This window comes from Serinus canaria, chromosome 4A, assembly GCF_022539315.1.
Source record: "Serinus canaria isolate serCan28SL12 chromosome 4A, serCan2020, whole genome shotgun sequence".
NCBI classification, from domain to species: Eukaryota; Metazoa; Chordata; class Aves; order Passeriformes; family Fringillidae; genus Serinus; species Serinus canaria.
This window is the reverse complement of record NC_066318.1, coordinates 17,189,509-17,207,186: the sequence shown is the minus strand read 5'-3', so window position 1 is coordinate 17,207,186 and position 17,678 is coordinate 17,189,509. Positions and strand designations below refer to the sequence as shown.

The 17,678-nt window shown below is 41.5% G+C and overlaps 1 protein-coding gene across 1 annotated transcript in view; it reads right to left on the bottom strand.

Moving 5' to 3' along the window:
- Nucleotides 1–173: 173 nt before the first annotated feature.
- ABCB7 (ATP binding cassette subfamily B member 7) overlaps nucleotides 174–17,678 on the bottom strand; it is a 35,014-nt gene continuing 17,509 nt past the window's right edge. Inside the window, exons 5-16 of the mRNA XM_030228850.2 lie at nucleotides 15,407–15,539; nucleotides 14,273–14,541; nucleotides 13,016–13,104; nucleotides 12,414–12,501; nucleotides 11,611–11,785; nucleotides 10,072–10,229; nucleotides 9,385–9,548; nucleotides 9,096–9,225; nucleotides 8,421–8,592; nucleotides 4,794–4,897; nucleotides 3,220–3,327; nucleotides 174–728 (exon numbers count right to left, since the gene is read on the bottom strand). Of these exons, the coding sequence (XP_030084710.1) occupies nucleotides 510–728; nucleotides 3,220–3,327; nucleotides 4,794–4,897; nucleotides 8,421–8,592; nucleotides 9,096–9,225; nucleotides 9,385–9,548; nucleotides 10,072–10,229; nucleotides 11,611–11,785; nucleotides 12,414–12,501; nucleotides 13,016–13,104; nucleotides 14,273–14,541; nucleotides 15,407–15,539 (1,809 nt within the window). The 3' untranslated portion in view covers nucleotides 174–509. The remainder of the gene's footprint in view (nucleotides 729–3,219; nucleotides 3,328–4,793; nucleotides 4,898–8,420; nucleotides 8,593–9,095; nucleotides 9,226–9,384; nucleotides 9,549–10,071; nucleotides 10,230–11,610; nucleotides 11,786–12,413; nucleotides 12,502–13,015; nucleotides 13,105–14,272; nucleotides 14,542–15,406; nucleotides 15,540–17,678) is intronic.

Genomic DNA, 17,678 nt, shown 5'->3' with positions numbered 1-17,678 from the left:
AGTATAGTATTTTGTTGAGGCTGTTCTTACTCTCTACAAGGAAGATTTTAAACCAGAACACCACTGAAGAATTTAAAAGGCATTTTCCTCACTAGCAAATGAGTTCAAATTAGCCCAATTACAATTAAAACATGACGCATTTATCAACCATCAATGATGAGAAATAATGTAAATCAAGGACAAATCTGTTTACAATTTAATAATCCACATCAGGCAACTACCAGGAGAATTTATCAGTGCCTAAAAATTGCCATAAATTACACCCTTGGTTGGGAAGTTTAAAGTTTTTGAAAAAGCTCAGCTCTTGCAGATGCCACTGAATATTAGAGATTCCTAAAGATGCAAAAATAGAACTCCTTTGGTTGAAATTATGTCCCTCTGTGAAACTGTAAAATCCAAAAATTGCAAAACCCAGAAGTTTTTGAATGCTGACTTAAAAAAACCCAAGAGCTGTATTTCACTGTATTCTTGTGCATTTTTAACCTGCTATACAAGATCCAGGATCCTATTCAGCATGAACAGTTCCCACAGCCTTTCACACTGTTGATAATTTCTTCTTCTAGCTTCTTCCTCTCCTCCTCTTTGGATGTGTGGCTACTTCTCTCCTCCCAGTTTGGGTGGTTGTGACTGTGGAGCACTTTGCTGCTCTGTGTGTGCCACATCTCATAGTAGAGATTGCTGGGGTTTGCCAGGAGCTCTGCGTGCCTGCCTCGTTCTGCAACTTTACCCTGCAAAACAAGGGCAGGAAGTCAGGAATCCACATTCCCAGATCTTAAACAACAGGCCAGCCTGTAGACCTGTGGAAACTGTTTTCACAGTATGGATTAGAGCAGTTATTAATGAGGAAGAGCTTGAAACAGCAAGGAAGGATTGACTGCACAGTGCACTCACTTGCGTGGGCACTGCCAGCTGAAAACAAGGAGCTGTGCTCTTCTCGGACTGCAGGTGCAAAATCTAAAGCTCACCAGCATGGAAAGCTTCCTATCTAAACTGGAGGAGTTATCTAAAGTAAATGTGGACCTCTATATGAGGAGCAAGGTGTTCAACTACTCCTGCAAAGGTGACATGAATGTACCAAAATAAACAGGGATTTATCTTTTCTCCGTAACAAACACAGGGGATGAAGCTAAAAGAGAAGAGCAGACAGAGAGGGGTTTATAATAGACAAGCAAAGCACATCTAAGATCAAATCCTGAAAACAATTAGTGTAAACTGTGCTTTTATGGGTGCTCTGTAGCTTGTGTCCCTGCAATCACCACCATGAAAAACGTGTGAGCAGTTTGGCTCTCTGGGCTGTTCTCAGGAGCAGAGATGATTTACTGACTATCAGCATGGAAAGGAAGAGTTGGAGAGGAGAGTCCCATGAGAACTCCAACCCTACAGAGAAATACCATCACTCTTCTAAAACCCAAACTAATTTACTAGTAAGAGAGACACATTCACTGACTTCAAATTAAACTGATACATTAATTCATTCTCCAGCTACTTTTCCTTATCATTATACAGACAACTACATGGATTTGATATCAGTTCTAAATTCTGATCTACAATTAAATCTCCCTCCTTGTGACATCTGCTGATGGACAAGCTGGGAAAAAATTTGGGTCTTGGCACTTCTATTAATAGTTATGCCAGTGGAATTTGAAAAAATATACACTTGATCAACAGAATGCAGAATTTACTTAAATTCTTAAAGTGATTAATTTGGAGCAGAGACCAGGTTTTGAATTATGGCTTTTTTTAGTAAGTCTTGACCAATCCTGAAAATGGAACTTCTCTGCTCAGCTCCACAGCATCAGGATCTGTACCATTACTCCAACATTTACTCACCCAGGAATGATTCTGATTTTACCTCAGCAGAGGTACTGGAATTGTGATTCCCTGATTAACATTGCTACGCAAAACCAGCCACAATCACCCTGTGTCATCCCTGCTCCTGAGCCTTATTTATCTGGCTGCTAACACATGAATCCTGCTGGGATGGCAGAGGCACACTGCCTCCCTCATCCACAATTCCATCCTTCAGCAAAGGAAGCACCCTGGCTCCCTCACAGTTCGAGGCTGTGCTTTTATTTTTAATTTAACAGTTACACTACAACACAAAACACGCTCTCAGGAAGCTGTGAAAAATTGCATGGAAAACAAAAAGCTGCCAATTGCCTTGTGACACGTTACAAAATGTTTGTGAGATGTTTTAACGTGCACTTGTAGGAAGGATACACCTTAGGAGAGGGTTTTTCAGCAAAAGCTGAAAAAACAAAGCAGATCAAAAACAAATAAAAACTCCATGGAGCACTGCAACTGATTTATTCAACTACTTCATCCTGAGATTCATATAAAGCTGAGCTTTGTGTAGCAAATGTCACTATTTCATAAAGATATGGTTCTAACTGTCCCTGAAATCATTGAATGTAGTGTAAGAATAATTTATTTGCTTTTAGATGTGTATTTTAAGTCACTAAAGACACCTATGAGCACAAGCTTATAAATAGCAACTGGTAAAAATTAACTCAGAGATAAATTTAACATCTATTTAACATCTAGCTCTATTATCAGCAGATTAGAGCACTGTACTTTCAGCATTATCAGTTAAAAGAATAATTATGAAGTTATCTTAAGGACATTTGTTTGTTTAAATCTCTTGCCAGATATGGATAATAGAGAAAAAAATGGACTTTGGATGAGTATGAGGTAACAGCTGAACACTGATATTAGGGAATCAAATGTTGAGACATGTTGGCTTTTTCTTAGAAAAGAACCCTACAGAAAGGGAACAATCCCACTTTTCTACAGGTAAAACAGAGAATGGTGCTCACATTTAACATAATGAGCTTGAACAATCCTGCAATAGTTCTATCTGCATGGAAACGGAACATGCTGTCCTCTCTCCTTCCACTGAGAGGAAAAATGGATGTATGTGAAAAACAGACCCTGAGCAATGAGAGTGAAGCATAAATTGGAGGAACACATTAGGAAACTTCACATGACAGAAGCATGCACAAAATTAGATTAAAAACATGCAACAGTAAGGCATAAAAATAACAACATACAAGATAGTCACACATGCCAAGCTTGGGTTGGAATTTTCAAACATGGTTCATTTCCAAAGAAAAAACTTCCAGCAGCTTGGTGGGAGTGCAACAATTCAAACTGGACACACAGAGGCCCTAAACCACCTGACATGATGTGAATGTCCCACAGCAGCAGGTGAGCCCTCACCTGATTCAGCACGATGATCTCATCTGCATCCACCACCGTGGACAACCTGTGGGCAATGAAAATTGACGTCCGGTGCTTCACCATGTCCCTCATGGCTTTGAGAATGTTCTGCAAGATTGCAATAGACACAAACTCTTACACACTCCTGAGTGAGAGGAGGGGAAATAAAATGCTGCTGGAAATATGCAAATTACTGTAAATAAGTTTTGAAAATCATCTCTGGTACTGCTACAGCTTCCCAATAACAAACAGCCATGAGTATGTACAGGAGAAACTGAAGAGCCCCAAACATAAAATATCTGTGGTTTTGCTAAAGCCTCAGACTGAAAAAAAAGCTTGTATTCACAGAAAAACACAGCTATCCCCAGGGACAAAGGAAGAGAAGTGTCACTTCATTTCAGGAAAAACTTCCCCACGGAGCCATGCTACACAAGCAGCAAACAGCAGTAAAAGCATCTGAAAATAAGAACTCCTCGTGGTTGTAATATTAATGCTTTCCCATGATTGTTCAAGAAAAAAATCCCTCTCAGTATTATGCTAATGTGGAACAAAGGCAGAGCAATTCTGGGAATTATCTATCTGGCTATCCAGTGTTTCCTATGTGAGCTCTATGCCACCTTCAAACCACATCCCTCTGCAAGGAGCACTGATGGGGAATTTGTGCCCTCACTACCATAAGTGAAGCGTCCACTTTATTTCTCTGAAATTTTTTGTCAGAAAACATTTCCATTTCCAGGCATACTCTTGTGGAAAAGCCTCATTTTCATTTGCTGTCTTCCAAGTGCATTTCTACTCTGAAACTTTCTGCTTTGCTTGCACAGACACAGCAAAACAAGAGAAGAAAAATCTGAGAACTCAGTGTGATGTGGACATTTCTGGCCCACGAGGAAGCTGTGCTAAATTTCAGAGCTGTGCTACATGGATGTACAGTTCATCCTCTGGATTCTTTGCATCTGGAAAATGAAATAATTTAGTGATTACAGGTCAATAAATTCACTCAATCTGCATAAGTGAGCAGAGCTGCAGCTTAGCTCATTTTTGATGACATCAGTCTGGGGAATTACTGCTGGTGCTGAGAGTTTTGTGCTTAAACAAAGATGCTGTTATGAAGGCTGATGCAGCTCCTGTCACTGTGTCACCACATCCATGGCACAGCCCTTCCTGTGGAATGACCACAAATGAACTCCAGCACTGCAGGTCACACCTACATCACCTGCATCTGCTGCACAACAAACCAGGGGGATTTGTCCTGCATTATGTCTCAACTTTTCAGAGTGATTTTTTCATGGCCACCTGTACCAGCTTCAAGGGATGAATGTGTCAAGGTGAATGGGACTTCCAGAGTGAAAACAGAAAATATCCCAGAGACAGCTGATATCCCTCACTCTCTCCAGGTAGATGGACTGAGCTTCTCTGCTCCATGCTTTAGGACAACAGCTTCAACATAGCATCTCTTAATAAAACTGAGAAAACACTTGAAAAAGAACAGAATTCTGAGAGGAAAAGAACAAGGAAAAGCATCAGAAGTAACATAATTGTATCACCTAAATTCTAGAATTTTTTTCCCAATTTACCTCTTCTGTAATTGAATCTAAAGATGATGTGGCTTCATCATAGAGAAAAATAAGTGGCTCCTTTAACATTGCTCTAGCAATTGCAACTCTTTGCTTTTCTCCTCCTGAATGAGGGGGAAAGAGGAAAAAAAAGAAAAAATATTAAGTTACAATTGTGATAGTCTAAATTCAACAGCAGACATGATTTTGGAAGGTTGGTTGTTGGGTTTTTTTCTCCTTTTTTAATAGACATCAGAGTCACTGCAGACAAATGTCTGACATGTTACATAAGATAGCACACAAGTTCCTGCTCCCTGGTAAATTTAGTGATTCAAGATTGCTCATCCTTTTGGAAAAGGACAGAGAACTATTTTTTATCTGCTCTAAGGCAAGAGTCTGACATGGGTGAGTAACAATGCTGTACAGTTACTCACTCTGTACACCTAGGAGTAGGAGCCCATTCACCTGTCCTAAGCTCTGCTCCATCCAGTAACTCTGCACACACAAATCCAGTTTTCTCTCCCTACTGCTCTCTCCACACCTGCTGCATTGGATTTCAGGCATCTTGCTCACACATTGTGTCCTTCAGGTCTCTCCTTGATATTCAGCCAATTTCCCACCCATAATGGCAAATTTCACTCAAGAACAGGTAATATTGTACTGAAAACCACCATCAGCCTGCAATCTGCAGCCTGGTGGTTTCTGATATAACCCAGTTTCAGACTAGTTTCCTTCCTAAACAGTTCTTACAGCCAACATCTACTCAAGAATAACTCAGGGCAACTTTTACAGACAGGAAAACAGGTGCATTTGAGAACTTAAAATCTGCTAAACATTTGGTACGCGACGTAAACACGTCACATTTGTGCACTTGTCCTCCTTTGTTTTATGCAAGACTTCAAAACATTCCATTTAATACCATTATACTCTTGTTAATGTTCCATTCCTATCAGGAGAGAACATGCTTTCATAAACCATTTAAAAGGCTGGTGGCAATGCTGCAGTTCACATTTTAAACTGTCTTTGGCAGAACTCAGGAGCAATTAGAACTGTATGATTTACTCAGTCTGTTTTGGTGTGCTCTCCCTCCCTCCCCTGTACAGCATCTTCAAAACTCACAGCTTGACAATATCCATGTTTGAAAGACATATTTCAGTAACCAGATCCCCCATATTTGCACGGAGTGTTGTTCCCCATTCACACTCAGGGCAGCAGCACAGAAACTGTTCCATTCACAGAGTCAGGGATTTGGGGCTGCTGCAGCTCTGCCTATTACACATCTATTAGCCAACACTGATGTGGGTTCTAATTGGAGCAACCCAAACAACTTGTTTTTCACTCTTTACTCTTGATGAATCAATCCTTGAGAACAGTAAGAACTGCACGAAATGCTACATCATCACTTAAATTGGTAAATCTGTCATTGCAGCTAAAATCTTGTTTTTCCATTGTGCACCCCTGGATTTTAAAGAGAATCACTTCAATTCACGCAGCTTTTATTCACCCTGTTCCTGCCACAAAATAACAGAACAAAGCAGGACTTTGTGTTCTCCTTAGACTTGAGGAAGCCTCACCCAACTTAAAAAAACCTCACGAACTGATTCTGAAATGAATCCAATACATATCTTTATAAGAATTTAGGGAGCCAATCTACTGTTGAGAGAACTATAGATTCCAATTAGCAGTAGCATTTTACAGAGCCACTGAAGGAATTCAGAGCTTTCCATTGATATCTCCAATCCTTTGAACAATGACACTGGTTCTGAGAGCACTGGCCTGAGACTCCTGCACCCTGGCTGCACACATTCCTGAAGCTTGTTTACCACTGGTATTTGTCAATATTCACCTAATTGTTGAAAATAAGAAATTGAAGCTGTTCTTTCAGTGGCAGATGCTTATTCAGAGCTCAAAAGAATTCTGTTGTCTTTCTCCTGAGTATGTTACATACTCTTTCTTCTTTAAATACATACAAAGCAGTAAAAGAACACAATTCCCTTACCTTTCTCAACACTACCTTTGTGGAAGTACTGGCAGGTGGGTGCTTATGACCATCCCAGTGGCAGCACAAACTGAAGGATGGAGGAAAGGCAGAACCCATTTTCAGAAAGGCTCTGTTACAGGAGTCACAAGGTCAGGAGGAAACTCCAGCACACCCACACACAATGCTCCAGTCTCAGAAAGGGACACAGAATCATGCAGGGTGGAAAAGCCCCACAAGACCATGAAGCCCAACTATTCCCCCAGCCACCATGGTCACCACTGACCCATGTCCCCAAGTGCCACATCCACACAGCTGTTCAATCCCTCCAGGCATGAGGAGTCCACCACTGCCCCAGGAAGCCTGATCAAACCTTTGGGTGAAGAAATTTTTCCTAAAATCCAATCTAAACCTCAACATAAGGTTAAGGCACGGAGCAACCTGGTCTAGTAAAAGATGCCCCTGCTTGCAGCAGGAGGGTTGGTTTAGATGATTTTTAGAAGATTCCCTCCAACTGAAACCATTCTATTCTTCTATCAACACCAAGACATTTCAAACCTATTGTCAGTCAAATCCTCTTTCCAGCAATTATGAGTGTGGGGAGACAGGCAGCATAAGACAAATCTTTCATTGTTAGCACGATTCTCTTCAGTTCTGCCAGTACCTATTTAGCACCTTCTATTCCCTCACCCAGGTCTGTGCTTCACATACTTCATTTCTCTTTTAGGTCTCTGCATAATGCCCTTCTGCAGCATGCACACTTTCTCCTGCACTCACGTTCTGGGTACAGGCTGTACCCTCTGACCCCCTTTTCCAAAGGCACCAGGACTCCTGACTGCAGCAGCTGCAGAGGAAGAAATCCCCCTCAGAACTGTTTCTGCAACAGGCAGCACCTCTGTCTGCACCCACTGCATCCCTCAAAACACACAAAGTTCCCAATTCTAGTCCACTACCCAAACAGATCATGAGAAAAATCATTTTTACTTAGATGCACCACCAGCCTCACTTAAACCTCATTTAACAGAATCCCCTGAAAATACATTCCTTTGAACATCTTGCAGATTACAGCTGCCTTAAACTGCAGACCTTCACACTAATATTCAGCCTTTACAGGTAGGTTTTTTTGGGGTCCTCTCTACAAGGTCATTAAGGGGCTGGAGAGTGTCCAGAGAAGGGAATGGGGCTGAGGAAGGGTGTGGAACATAAGTCCTATGAGGAGCAGCTGAGGGAGCTGGGAAGAGGCTCAGCCTGGAGAAAAGGAGGTTCAGGTGGGACCTTGTGGCTCTGCACAGCTCCTGACAGGAGGGGACTCAGGCTCTGCTTTCAGGGAACAGGGACAGGAGAAGAGGGAACACAGGCTGGGCCAGGGGAGGTTCAGGCTGGATGATAGGAAAGATTTCCTCACTGAAGGGTCATGCATTGGATCAGGCTGCCCAGGGCAGTGGTGGAGTCACCATCCCTGGAAGCCAAAAGGAATGGATGTGGCACTTGGTGATGCAGTTTAGTGGGCATGGTGGGATTTACTCAAAGGTTGGACTTGATCTTGGAGATCTTCTCCCACCTTAATGATTCTGTGTTATAAGCTAAAAAAACTAAAAGCAAACCTAAGGACTAAACTCTGCATTAAACTTTGAGGCAGCAAAAGGGATACAAAGAAGCTGGGAGCCAACCTGAGAGCTTGAGTCCTCGCTCCCCAACCTGGGTGTTGTAGCCATTGGGCATCCTCAGGATGGCATCGTGGATCCCTGCCAGCTTGGCCACTGCATACACCTCCTCTGCTGTGGCCTCTGTGTTGCCATAGAGCAGGTTGTAGTAGATGGTGTTATGGAAGAGAACAGCATCCTGCATCGGTGGGAAGCACATTTGAAATAAGAAATCATGAACATCAGCTTCAGAACTGTCCGTGGCCCATGAAAGAATCAATACAGAACAGCTTGTATTTTTCTTTACACAGCGTGAAGGTAAAAGTGTTTGGGGACATTTCTTTTCCCAAAAAAGGCATTAATATATTTTGTGTCCTAAATATGTATGTCATGCATAGTTTCACCACTTTGCTAACTCATTACGGGTGGTAATCAACTATAAAGCTAAATCACTTAAAGCTGGAGGCAGCTTCTCATGGGGAGGCTTAAATGCATTTCAGAAATTGGATCTATATGATGATGCATATAAAACCATAATATTTCTTGGGGGAAAAACGTCTAGTTCCTTTGAAAGTCACCATGCAACACCACCACATTAGAAGTGGCCTTCACTGAACAGCGCCAGATCCTGAGAATCACTGCTACAACAGACTAGAATTACTGTTCCCATGGACTGTCTGGGGAGAAGGAAACGTGGCATACCTGAGGCACAACTCCTATTGCCTTTCTCAGACTTTCCAAACTGACATCTTGGATGTTCTGTCCAGCAATATAAATGTTTCCTTTCTGAGGTTCATAGAAACGAAATAATAACCTCACAATGGTGCTTTTCCTGGAATTGAAAAGAATTGAAGTTAATGTTACATCCTGGTTTGCAATTTGCAATCTCCAATCGGGAATGATGTACAAACAATAAAAAGCAAACACAAGCAGCACCACATTTAACAAACTAAATTCTGCATTGATTGGCATATTTAGTCCATTTACCCACCCTGACCCACTACCTCCTACAATGGCCACTTTCTTTCCTGCAGGGACTTCAAAGGACACTCCAGCAAGGACTTTCTGCCCCTTCAGGTATTCAAAATACACATTGTCAAAGGCAATGGAAGCAGTCTGGGGGGTGATCTTCAGGGGTGGAGCCAGCTTTTTGTCCTATGAAAAGAAAAATTCCACTTTATCTGCTGCCCAGAAATTATCTCCAACACTTTAACAAGCTCAACAGTCCCTTTCTCATCTCAGAAAAAGGCAAATAGACACTCCAGCTCAGATATGTGGAAAATAATCCTAAGTTGCTGCACAAGTGACACTGGTTTGCTCCTTCTTTTCCCCAAAGGAGGTAAAAATTCCTGCTGTAATCACTCTGCCTCATAACTTCTTTTGCAATATATTCTGCATCATTAATTACCAATAAAAATTCAAGCACGAGGCATGAATACTTAAATAAAAAGATCTCAACACAAACACAGCTTCCATGAAGCAATTTTTGCTTCTCTGTGAGAAAAAAAAAAATCAACTTATTGCAGTAACTGCACTTAAAGAAGAGGCAGAGCAGCAACCTCACACACAACAACTATTTCATGAATAGAAATTAAACCTGGAAGATGAGAACACGGTGAAATGATGGCATGGCCACTAACAGCCCTGCTATATTTTAGGAAAATAAGCTACTACTTACTTTAATTTTGGTATCTACACTGAGAAGTGTAAACAGGGTATTCATATCTATCAGGGCTTGTCTTGTCTCTCTGTACACTGTTCCCAGGAAGTTCAAGGGCAGAGAAAGTTGGAACAGCAATCCATTCACCATTACCAGATCTCCAACAGAAAGGCTGCCTTAAGACAAAAGGGGTATGAGAGGATAAGGAGACTTGAAGGGTTTTCCTTTTAGGATGCACCAAAAGAAAGAATCAAGTCCAATAAACCTAATTTCTTTTATCTCATTTCTAAACCCAGATGTTTAAATAACAAACAAAACCCCAGAATCCATTCCCAGATTTAATACAGGGGTGCCTGAAATGAATGGCAATATTTGTGTGGATTTCACTTTAAAAAAAGTGCAATGTAATAGCCCTGGCAAATAAGGCAAGCAGCACATACAACATCAGACTGTAAAATCCACAGAGAGGCCTAAGGAAGTTAAAAAGGAAGGAAATAATATATGGAAGCACAAATCAGGAAAGACAATCTTAAGTACAATTACAGACAAATCCAAATGATAGATTCAGTAATGATCAAGAGAGAGCTGTATGTACCAGAGAGCTGCTAAAACACACTGAGAACCTCTGGGCAGCTCGGTATCAAACAGGCTGATCAAGGGAAAGCTCAGGATGTCACAGCAGCTAAAGGTAAGTGGCAGGTCAGTTCAGCTGAAACAGGCCCAGAAAGATGATTTAAAGCCATATGTCTACCATCCTGCTTCAAGCTATTCTAAATCTTCCTAAGAACAGCTATAAACTGCACCTACTGACTGATCTGTTCAGTGTAACCCTTCCCTGCCCTGGCATCTTTAAAAAGGGCAAAGCAGATGCAAGAAAGAGCACATGGTATAAAGGTCTGTCCTTCAAACACTTCTGGATGTTAACAGTCTTAAAAGCATCATTATTTTTACTCTAAAACCACCTTGTTTTAGCAGAGCTTCATCCCAATTCTCTATTTGAAGCTTGTACTCTGTCTTCCTAATCAAGCAGGCTTTATTTTGTGTAGTAAATTAGACAAGTGTAGAACAGATGGAAGCAATTCTTTTAATAATGTGCCCTTATTAATGGAAGGAAAGTGAATTATTGGTAACAAAACTACTGGAGACAAAGCACAGGGGTATACATACATGGAGTCTTGCCAAAATGGGAAGGGAGAAGGGCAAAAAGAAAGGATCTTTGTACAATGTGCACAGAAATATTTTTATCTATAGAAGTGCCTTTCAAAAACCTTTTAGAAAAACTTCCTAAAGTGAAATTTTCTTGGGATTTTTCTTTAACTGTTAAACTTTTATAATGTTTTTGATAAAATCATAGTATGATTGAGAGACAGATATAATGGAATTAATAATACTCCAAGAAGTAGAAATATATAGACAAAACTTAAGCAAAAAACTCTCAACCAAAAACTCTCAAAATGAACTACCACATCAACCCTCAGTTAATTAAGACTAACACCTCTGTTGTGGATGAACTGAGGTAGAGGAGACTCATTTTAGGCTTACAGACAGGTGAGTTACCTGCAATAATGCCCTGGCTGGCGAGCACCATGATGGCTGTTAAACCCACACTAAATATGGCACTCTGGCCAAAGTTGAGGAGAGCTAAAGTAGAGGTAGTCTTCAGGGAGGCTTTTTCATAGGTCTTCAGGAACTCATCATACCGTTGGGCTTCGTATTTTTCATTATTGAAATACTACAATATAAACAAAACTGGTAAATGTGACAGTGACAAACATGTTGGACTGTTTAAGTGGCTGTAAAATCCAGTATGAACAGACTGAGTGCACGGACACACACAGCTCCTGTCCAACAGTTCTCACAACTGAAGGAAGGAATCACAGAGCACCCTGAGTTGGAAGGAACCCACAAGGATCATGCAGCCCAGCTCCTGCACAGACACCCCAACAATCCCACCCTGTGCCTGACAGAGTTGTCTAAACACTCCTGGCAGCCTCAGGGCCATGCCCATTCCCTGGGAGCCTGTTCAGTACCCCAGCATCCTCTGGGTGAAGAACCTTTCCCAATATCCAACCTAAACCTCCTCCTCAAGACTAAGTTTACTCTTTGCAGAAATTGATGGTCAAGGTGATTCAGCCATGAAAGGAACTTCTCACTCTTTATTAACAAAGAGATTTTTTTCCAGCCCCCGCTAAAAACCTTCCTGCTACTCTGTCAATGCCACGCACTCCTCTTCAAATGAATAATGCTTAAAAATATGCTAGTGCTCCAAATATGCAGCCCTTTAAAGATGAATCTATGACTCACTTCCCTAAGGCTGACAGAAACAAGACAAAGAGCCTGGTAGTAAAGACTGGCCTTACCTTCACAGTCTCATAATTCAGGAGCGAGTCAATGGCAGCATTACCAGCATCATTGTCAGCTTTGTTCATTTCTATCCGAAACTTTGTCCTGGGAAAGGAAGGTTTCATCCAGTCACTGATGCCTTAGGATTTTAGCTTTTATATTTGTCAAACTCTGCACTGCATTAGTGTACAACTCTAAACTCCATCCAGAGTGTTAGTTAACTGTCTTCACATTTTCATCAGACAAAACAGTTCCTCTAGGCCTGAGATTCAAGGACACTCTACTGCCTCAAAAAGACCCCAAAAAGTATCAAGAAAAGTGAATTGGGGGGGAGCAAACTGGGGGAATATGACTTCACTGTTTGAAGCTGGAATTGGAGGATTAACTCCTGATTTGTAAATGGACCAAACTTGTAATTGTCTGAAAAATCTGTGACCATCGTCCATCCTGGGTGTGTCCACCTGCCCAAGGTGAAGCTACTGAAGGCCTTTAATAAAGACCACTTTGCTCTCCTTATCTTGTCCAGCCTCTGCTCTAGGCAGCCACTGCAGGCACCATCCCAAGCTCAGGCTGAGGCATGAGAGCACCCTGAGGAACGTGAGGGCAGGGCCTGCCTTACCTCCACTGGGTGATTCCGATGGTGAACGCTGCGTAGGCTCCCAGCGTCCCCAGAGTGACCAAAGCAAACTCGGCACCACATTTGTAATACTGCAGATTTCAAATCAAATAATAATAAAAAAAAGAATCATCATTGTTTTCAAAACTTCACTGATGTCTCCAGCTAAGCTATTCTAATGTTAAGACAAGAAATGATGGTCCCTCCCAACACAATCCCTGCTCGGAACAGCTTAAGGCTAAATGAGGGCTTAAACTCCAAAAGAAAGCAGCAAGGAGGATTTAGATGAAAAGATTGGAGGCAATAACCAAGAGCTACTGTATAAAATACTGCAAAGTTATTTTTCACATTATAAAACATAAATGCTGCTGATGCTTGTGCTGTTTTCACAAATAAGTATTTGTTTCTGTGCTTTTTCAGTGGATTTTGAAAGAAAGCTGGACTGCAGAAGAAGAAATAAATGGCCTTGCAAAACAACTAAGGAAGCATTTTCTGTACTTCAGGGCACATCAGGAGAGAAAAGCCCTAAGGAGGGTTGGCTGACAGCCAGCCTGGTCTGCAACTTCCACTGGTTAGAAAATGGAACCCAACAGGCATTTCACTGTTCCATTCAAACCTGATTAAGTCCTTCCAAAAAGGCCAATAAACAGAACAAGATTCTTGTTTTTCATTTAAACCGAGATACATAATCATGATTCAGATTTTTGCACCCAAATAACACCCAAAGATCCTGACTTCAAAGACAGAACGTGTGATTTATTTTGTAGAAGTTTAAATTTCAGGGCATTAAGCTTAAATCCTGGCAGGAGAAGCCTGTTTTCTAAAAGCTAATTTTCACTTTTGAGTTCTGGATAAGTCCAGATCAGCATTCAGGAAAGAACCAATAATCACTCCCTGCTCTATTCTGAATACACTGAACCACAACATTTTTATTCTGTTTCCTCACTATTCACTGGGGTATATTTGACACTTGTGTGCACAGTTTACTTTTCTGATATCTTTTTTCCAACAATTCTGAAGAAAAACATCAAAAACTCTCCACATAAACGCAACTGGCTGAAGAGAGGCTTTAAATGTGAAAATAATTTCAAACAAGCCTATTTAAAGCAACAGATATTTGAAAACTATGGGTTGCTCTCTTTAAAAGTAGCTGCTTTCACCTTGTAAATTCAATTATTATTATTATTAGTACTCAGTAGACTTTGGTAAGAGCATCATTCCTAAATGAGACAATTCCAACAATGACTAAACCACACTTACCAGAATTCCACTGACCAGAGCCACTTCAAACATTGTGGGTCCCAGGTTAAACACTAAAGCACTGAGAACAAAGCTGATGCCCCTGGTGCCTCTGTCAATGGTTTTTGACAGAGCTCCTGTTTGCCTGCTCAGATGGAAGGCCAGGTCCAGGTTGTGAAGGTGCAGGAAAACATTCTTGGCAATCCTCCTGATTGAATTTTGAGCTACCTTCCCAAATACTGCATTTCTTGCTTCATTAAATAATGCTGCTCCAGCTCTTGAGATACCATCTAAAAAGGAATGAAAAAGTTTACAAAATGAAAATAATTATATTTTCAACTTCCCTTCATGCATGAAATTACACTAGACTCATTCTTTATATATTTTCAACAATTTTAGTTCAAAGGTAATTTATACTTAATTGGCCCAAGCTTTATGCAATTTTTCATTTATAAACTATTGTGCACACATTTAAATCAGTTTCTTTTTATAGCTGGTTATAAGAAAGGGCAGGATTTATAATCAAGAATAATTTCTATAAGCATTATTTCATTTTTTAATTAGAATTCCAGAAGCAAGGTCAGAGAATATTGGGAATAGACATCAACACAGTGTAACTATGAAATTGTTACAACACTCTGAGGGATGGAGCTCCTCTGCTCTGGGGGCTCTGGCAGAGCTGGGGGTGCTCACCTGGAGGGGAGAAGGATCCAGGGAGACCCCAGAGCCCCTTTCAGAGCCTAAAGAGGCTCCAGGGGAGCTGGAGAGGGACTGGGGACAAGGGATGGAGGGACAGGACACAGGGAATGGCTCCCACTGCCAGAGAGCAGCGAGGGATGAGATATTGGAAATTGTTCCCTGTGAGGGTGGGCAGGCCCTGGCACAGGGTGCCCAGAGCAGCTGGGGCTGCCCCTGGATCCCTGGCAGTGCCCAAGGCCAGGCTGGACGGGGCTGGGAGCAGCCTGGGACAGTGGGAGGTGTCCCTGCCCACAGATGACCTTTAAGGTCCCTTCCAGCCCAAAGCACTCCACGATTCTGTGATTCCCAACCAGCTGTGATGCCCAGCAGTGCAATGGGCAGGAGCTCTGCTGAACCCCTCTCTCCCTGCCTGCCTGCAGACCCTTAGCTCCCAGCCAGGACTGGGAATGCACTCACAGCCCACGAGGACAGCAGTTGCCAGGGTGGCCGCAGTGCTGGGGGCATCGTCGAGGTTGAGCACGTTCCCAGACAGCTGGTTGAGGCTGTCCACTGCATATTTGAACATGAAGGGAACCAAAATATTCATGGCCTGAAAGCAGGAGCACACCAGTTAGACCATTTGCATTAAAACATGTATGGAGCATGACTATTTTTTTCTGAAATTGCTCTCCTGTTATATTTAGTCCTTAAGCACTTAGTGCAGGTGAGTTGGCTCTTCATTTCAGTCAGCATGTTAAATCCTTGCTGCTGGGACTGCAGGGTTACTTTGTCTCTCTCACTGCCTCCTTTTAAATATGGATTTCTATCCTCAACAAACTACACTGCAAAGGCCCTTGAAGTGAGGCTGAGCTCTCTGGACAGCATGGCAAGCCCAGGAAATGAATCAAGCAGCAGCCACTGCACGGCACACACAGTGCTACTAAATTGTGTCATCGTTTGGAGCTGTTTGATCTTTGTGCTGCTGGCAGTATTCAGTGTGAAGAAGCTCTGTTCCACAGGAAACCACTCACCTGCACTTTGCTAACACTGGGTCACTGGGATGGATTAAAGCTCCAAAGGAAAGTCAAAGAAAATAAACCAACCCCTCCCTTGTTTCTGTTAATACTCCCCTAAAATTTAAATAATGCTTCCCATTTGCAACATCACTCCAAATATTAACTTGGTGTCAGCATAAACCCTGGGGTTTGGCAAAACAGCACAGAAGATTCTCTGTACAGTCTATAAGACACTACAAATTACTGTACAAATATTAGTTTTCAAACAAAAAAGTCACATCCACCACCTATCAGCCAGTGTGTCAACAGTGGGGGCCCCTCTAGATGTAAAACCCCTATCAGATGGATATGTAAACACACCAACTTCAGCAGTTTTTTATTTGCACAACTGTAGCACAAGAAAAAATGGAAAATCTCACAGAAAACCTAAAATTCCTTGTTAATGCACCATTGTTACATTGGTCACTTATACCAACAAGAAAGGCAATTTACAGACAAACTTCACAAAATTAATAGAATTTCTTAATTCAAACTGCTACTAACTGTTGAGATTTGAAAATAAGGACGCAACCTTTTTAGCAGCTGAACAAATATGTTATGACCTACAGTCTGACAATCACAGCAGATGTTAAAATACTTTACAGCAAGTTGACTTTGCTTAAGGTTGGGCTTTTTTTTTTAGTATTTGGAAAAAACTTGTGAGGAGATGACAAATTATTTCACATGAGAAGAAACAAGAAACAGAAACCAGATTGATACAGATATTTCAGCTCTCTCCACCAAATGTTTTGGATACCCACTTAGATCTCAATTGTATTTAGGGACATCTGTCAGAGCTGAAAGCCCAGGGAAAAAACTGTAGATTAACTGGATAAAACCAGATTTTGAGATAAAAGAGTGATAAAATCATTCTTAAGTTCAGCCCAAATTCAAGGAGGAAGACAGACCTCCAGAAGTTCTGATGACTGTCCCAGGATCCAATACTCCCAGTTTTACAAGTTATGGCAAATAGTGGAAGGTACAAACTGCATGTAATGGGTTTTGAAAATATTTTTGTAAACTACAGATTTAAAGAATAAAATGTAAATTAAATTTTTGAATCTGTGCTGTTAGTTTTTTTCAGACAGTAATTTAGGCTAAAGATTTAAATGCAAATGAGGAAGGAATTAATTTTCTCCTCTTCCTCCATGTGCTCCCTATGAAATACATTATAAAAAACACATCAAAATTCTCAACACAGCATAATTTAGATAACTCCTGAGAGGAGATACATGAGCTCTGAGGGCACCTGGGTGAGGTTAGGGCTGGTTTGTTAGTGACTGAGAAGAGAAAACAGCTGAAAGATCAGGTCCTACATCAAGCATTCCTCTGGAACTTGTCCAGTGCAGGCTGAGAGTCCTTCAGCCACAGCTCCCCTTCCAACAGATGGGAATTGTGGAAATCTCAAGCCCCTCTCCCTTCCCCTGTATAACCAAACAACTCCACTTTGCCTTCAGAGATACTGAAACTCCATTTTGGGGTGGCATTTTGTTCTTGATAAAGATGAATCTACTGCCACATGTGTTGCAGTGACAACCAACATGACAAAGTGCTGGTTTTCCTGGGAGAGACCTCTCAGGAGAAAATAAGGATATTGTCATGCAGATGGTCTTCATTTGCTGCAGATTCTCACAAATCTCTCTGTAGGGATTTTTATTCCTCACTAGACTGTGCTACAGAACAGGTAGTTTTGA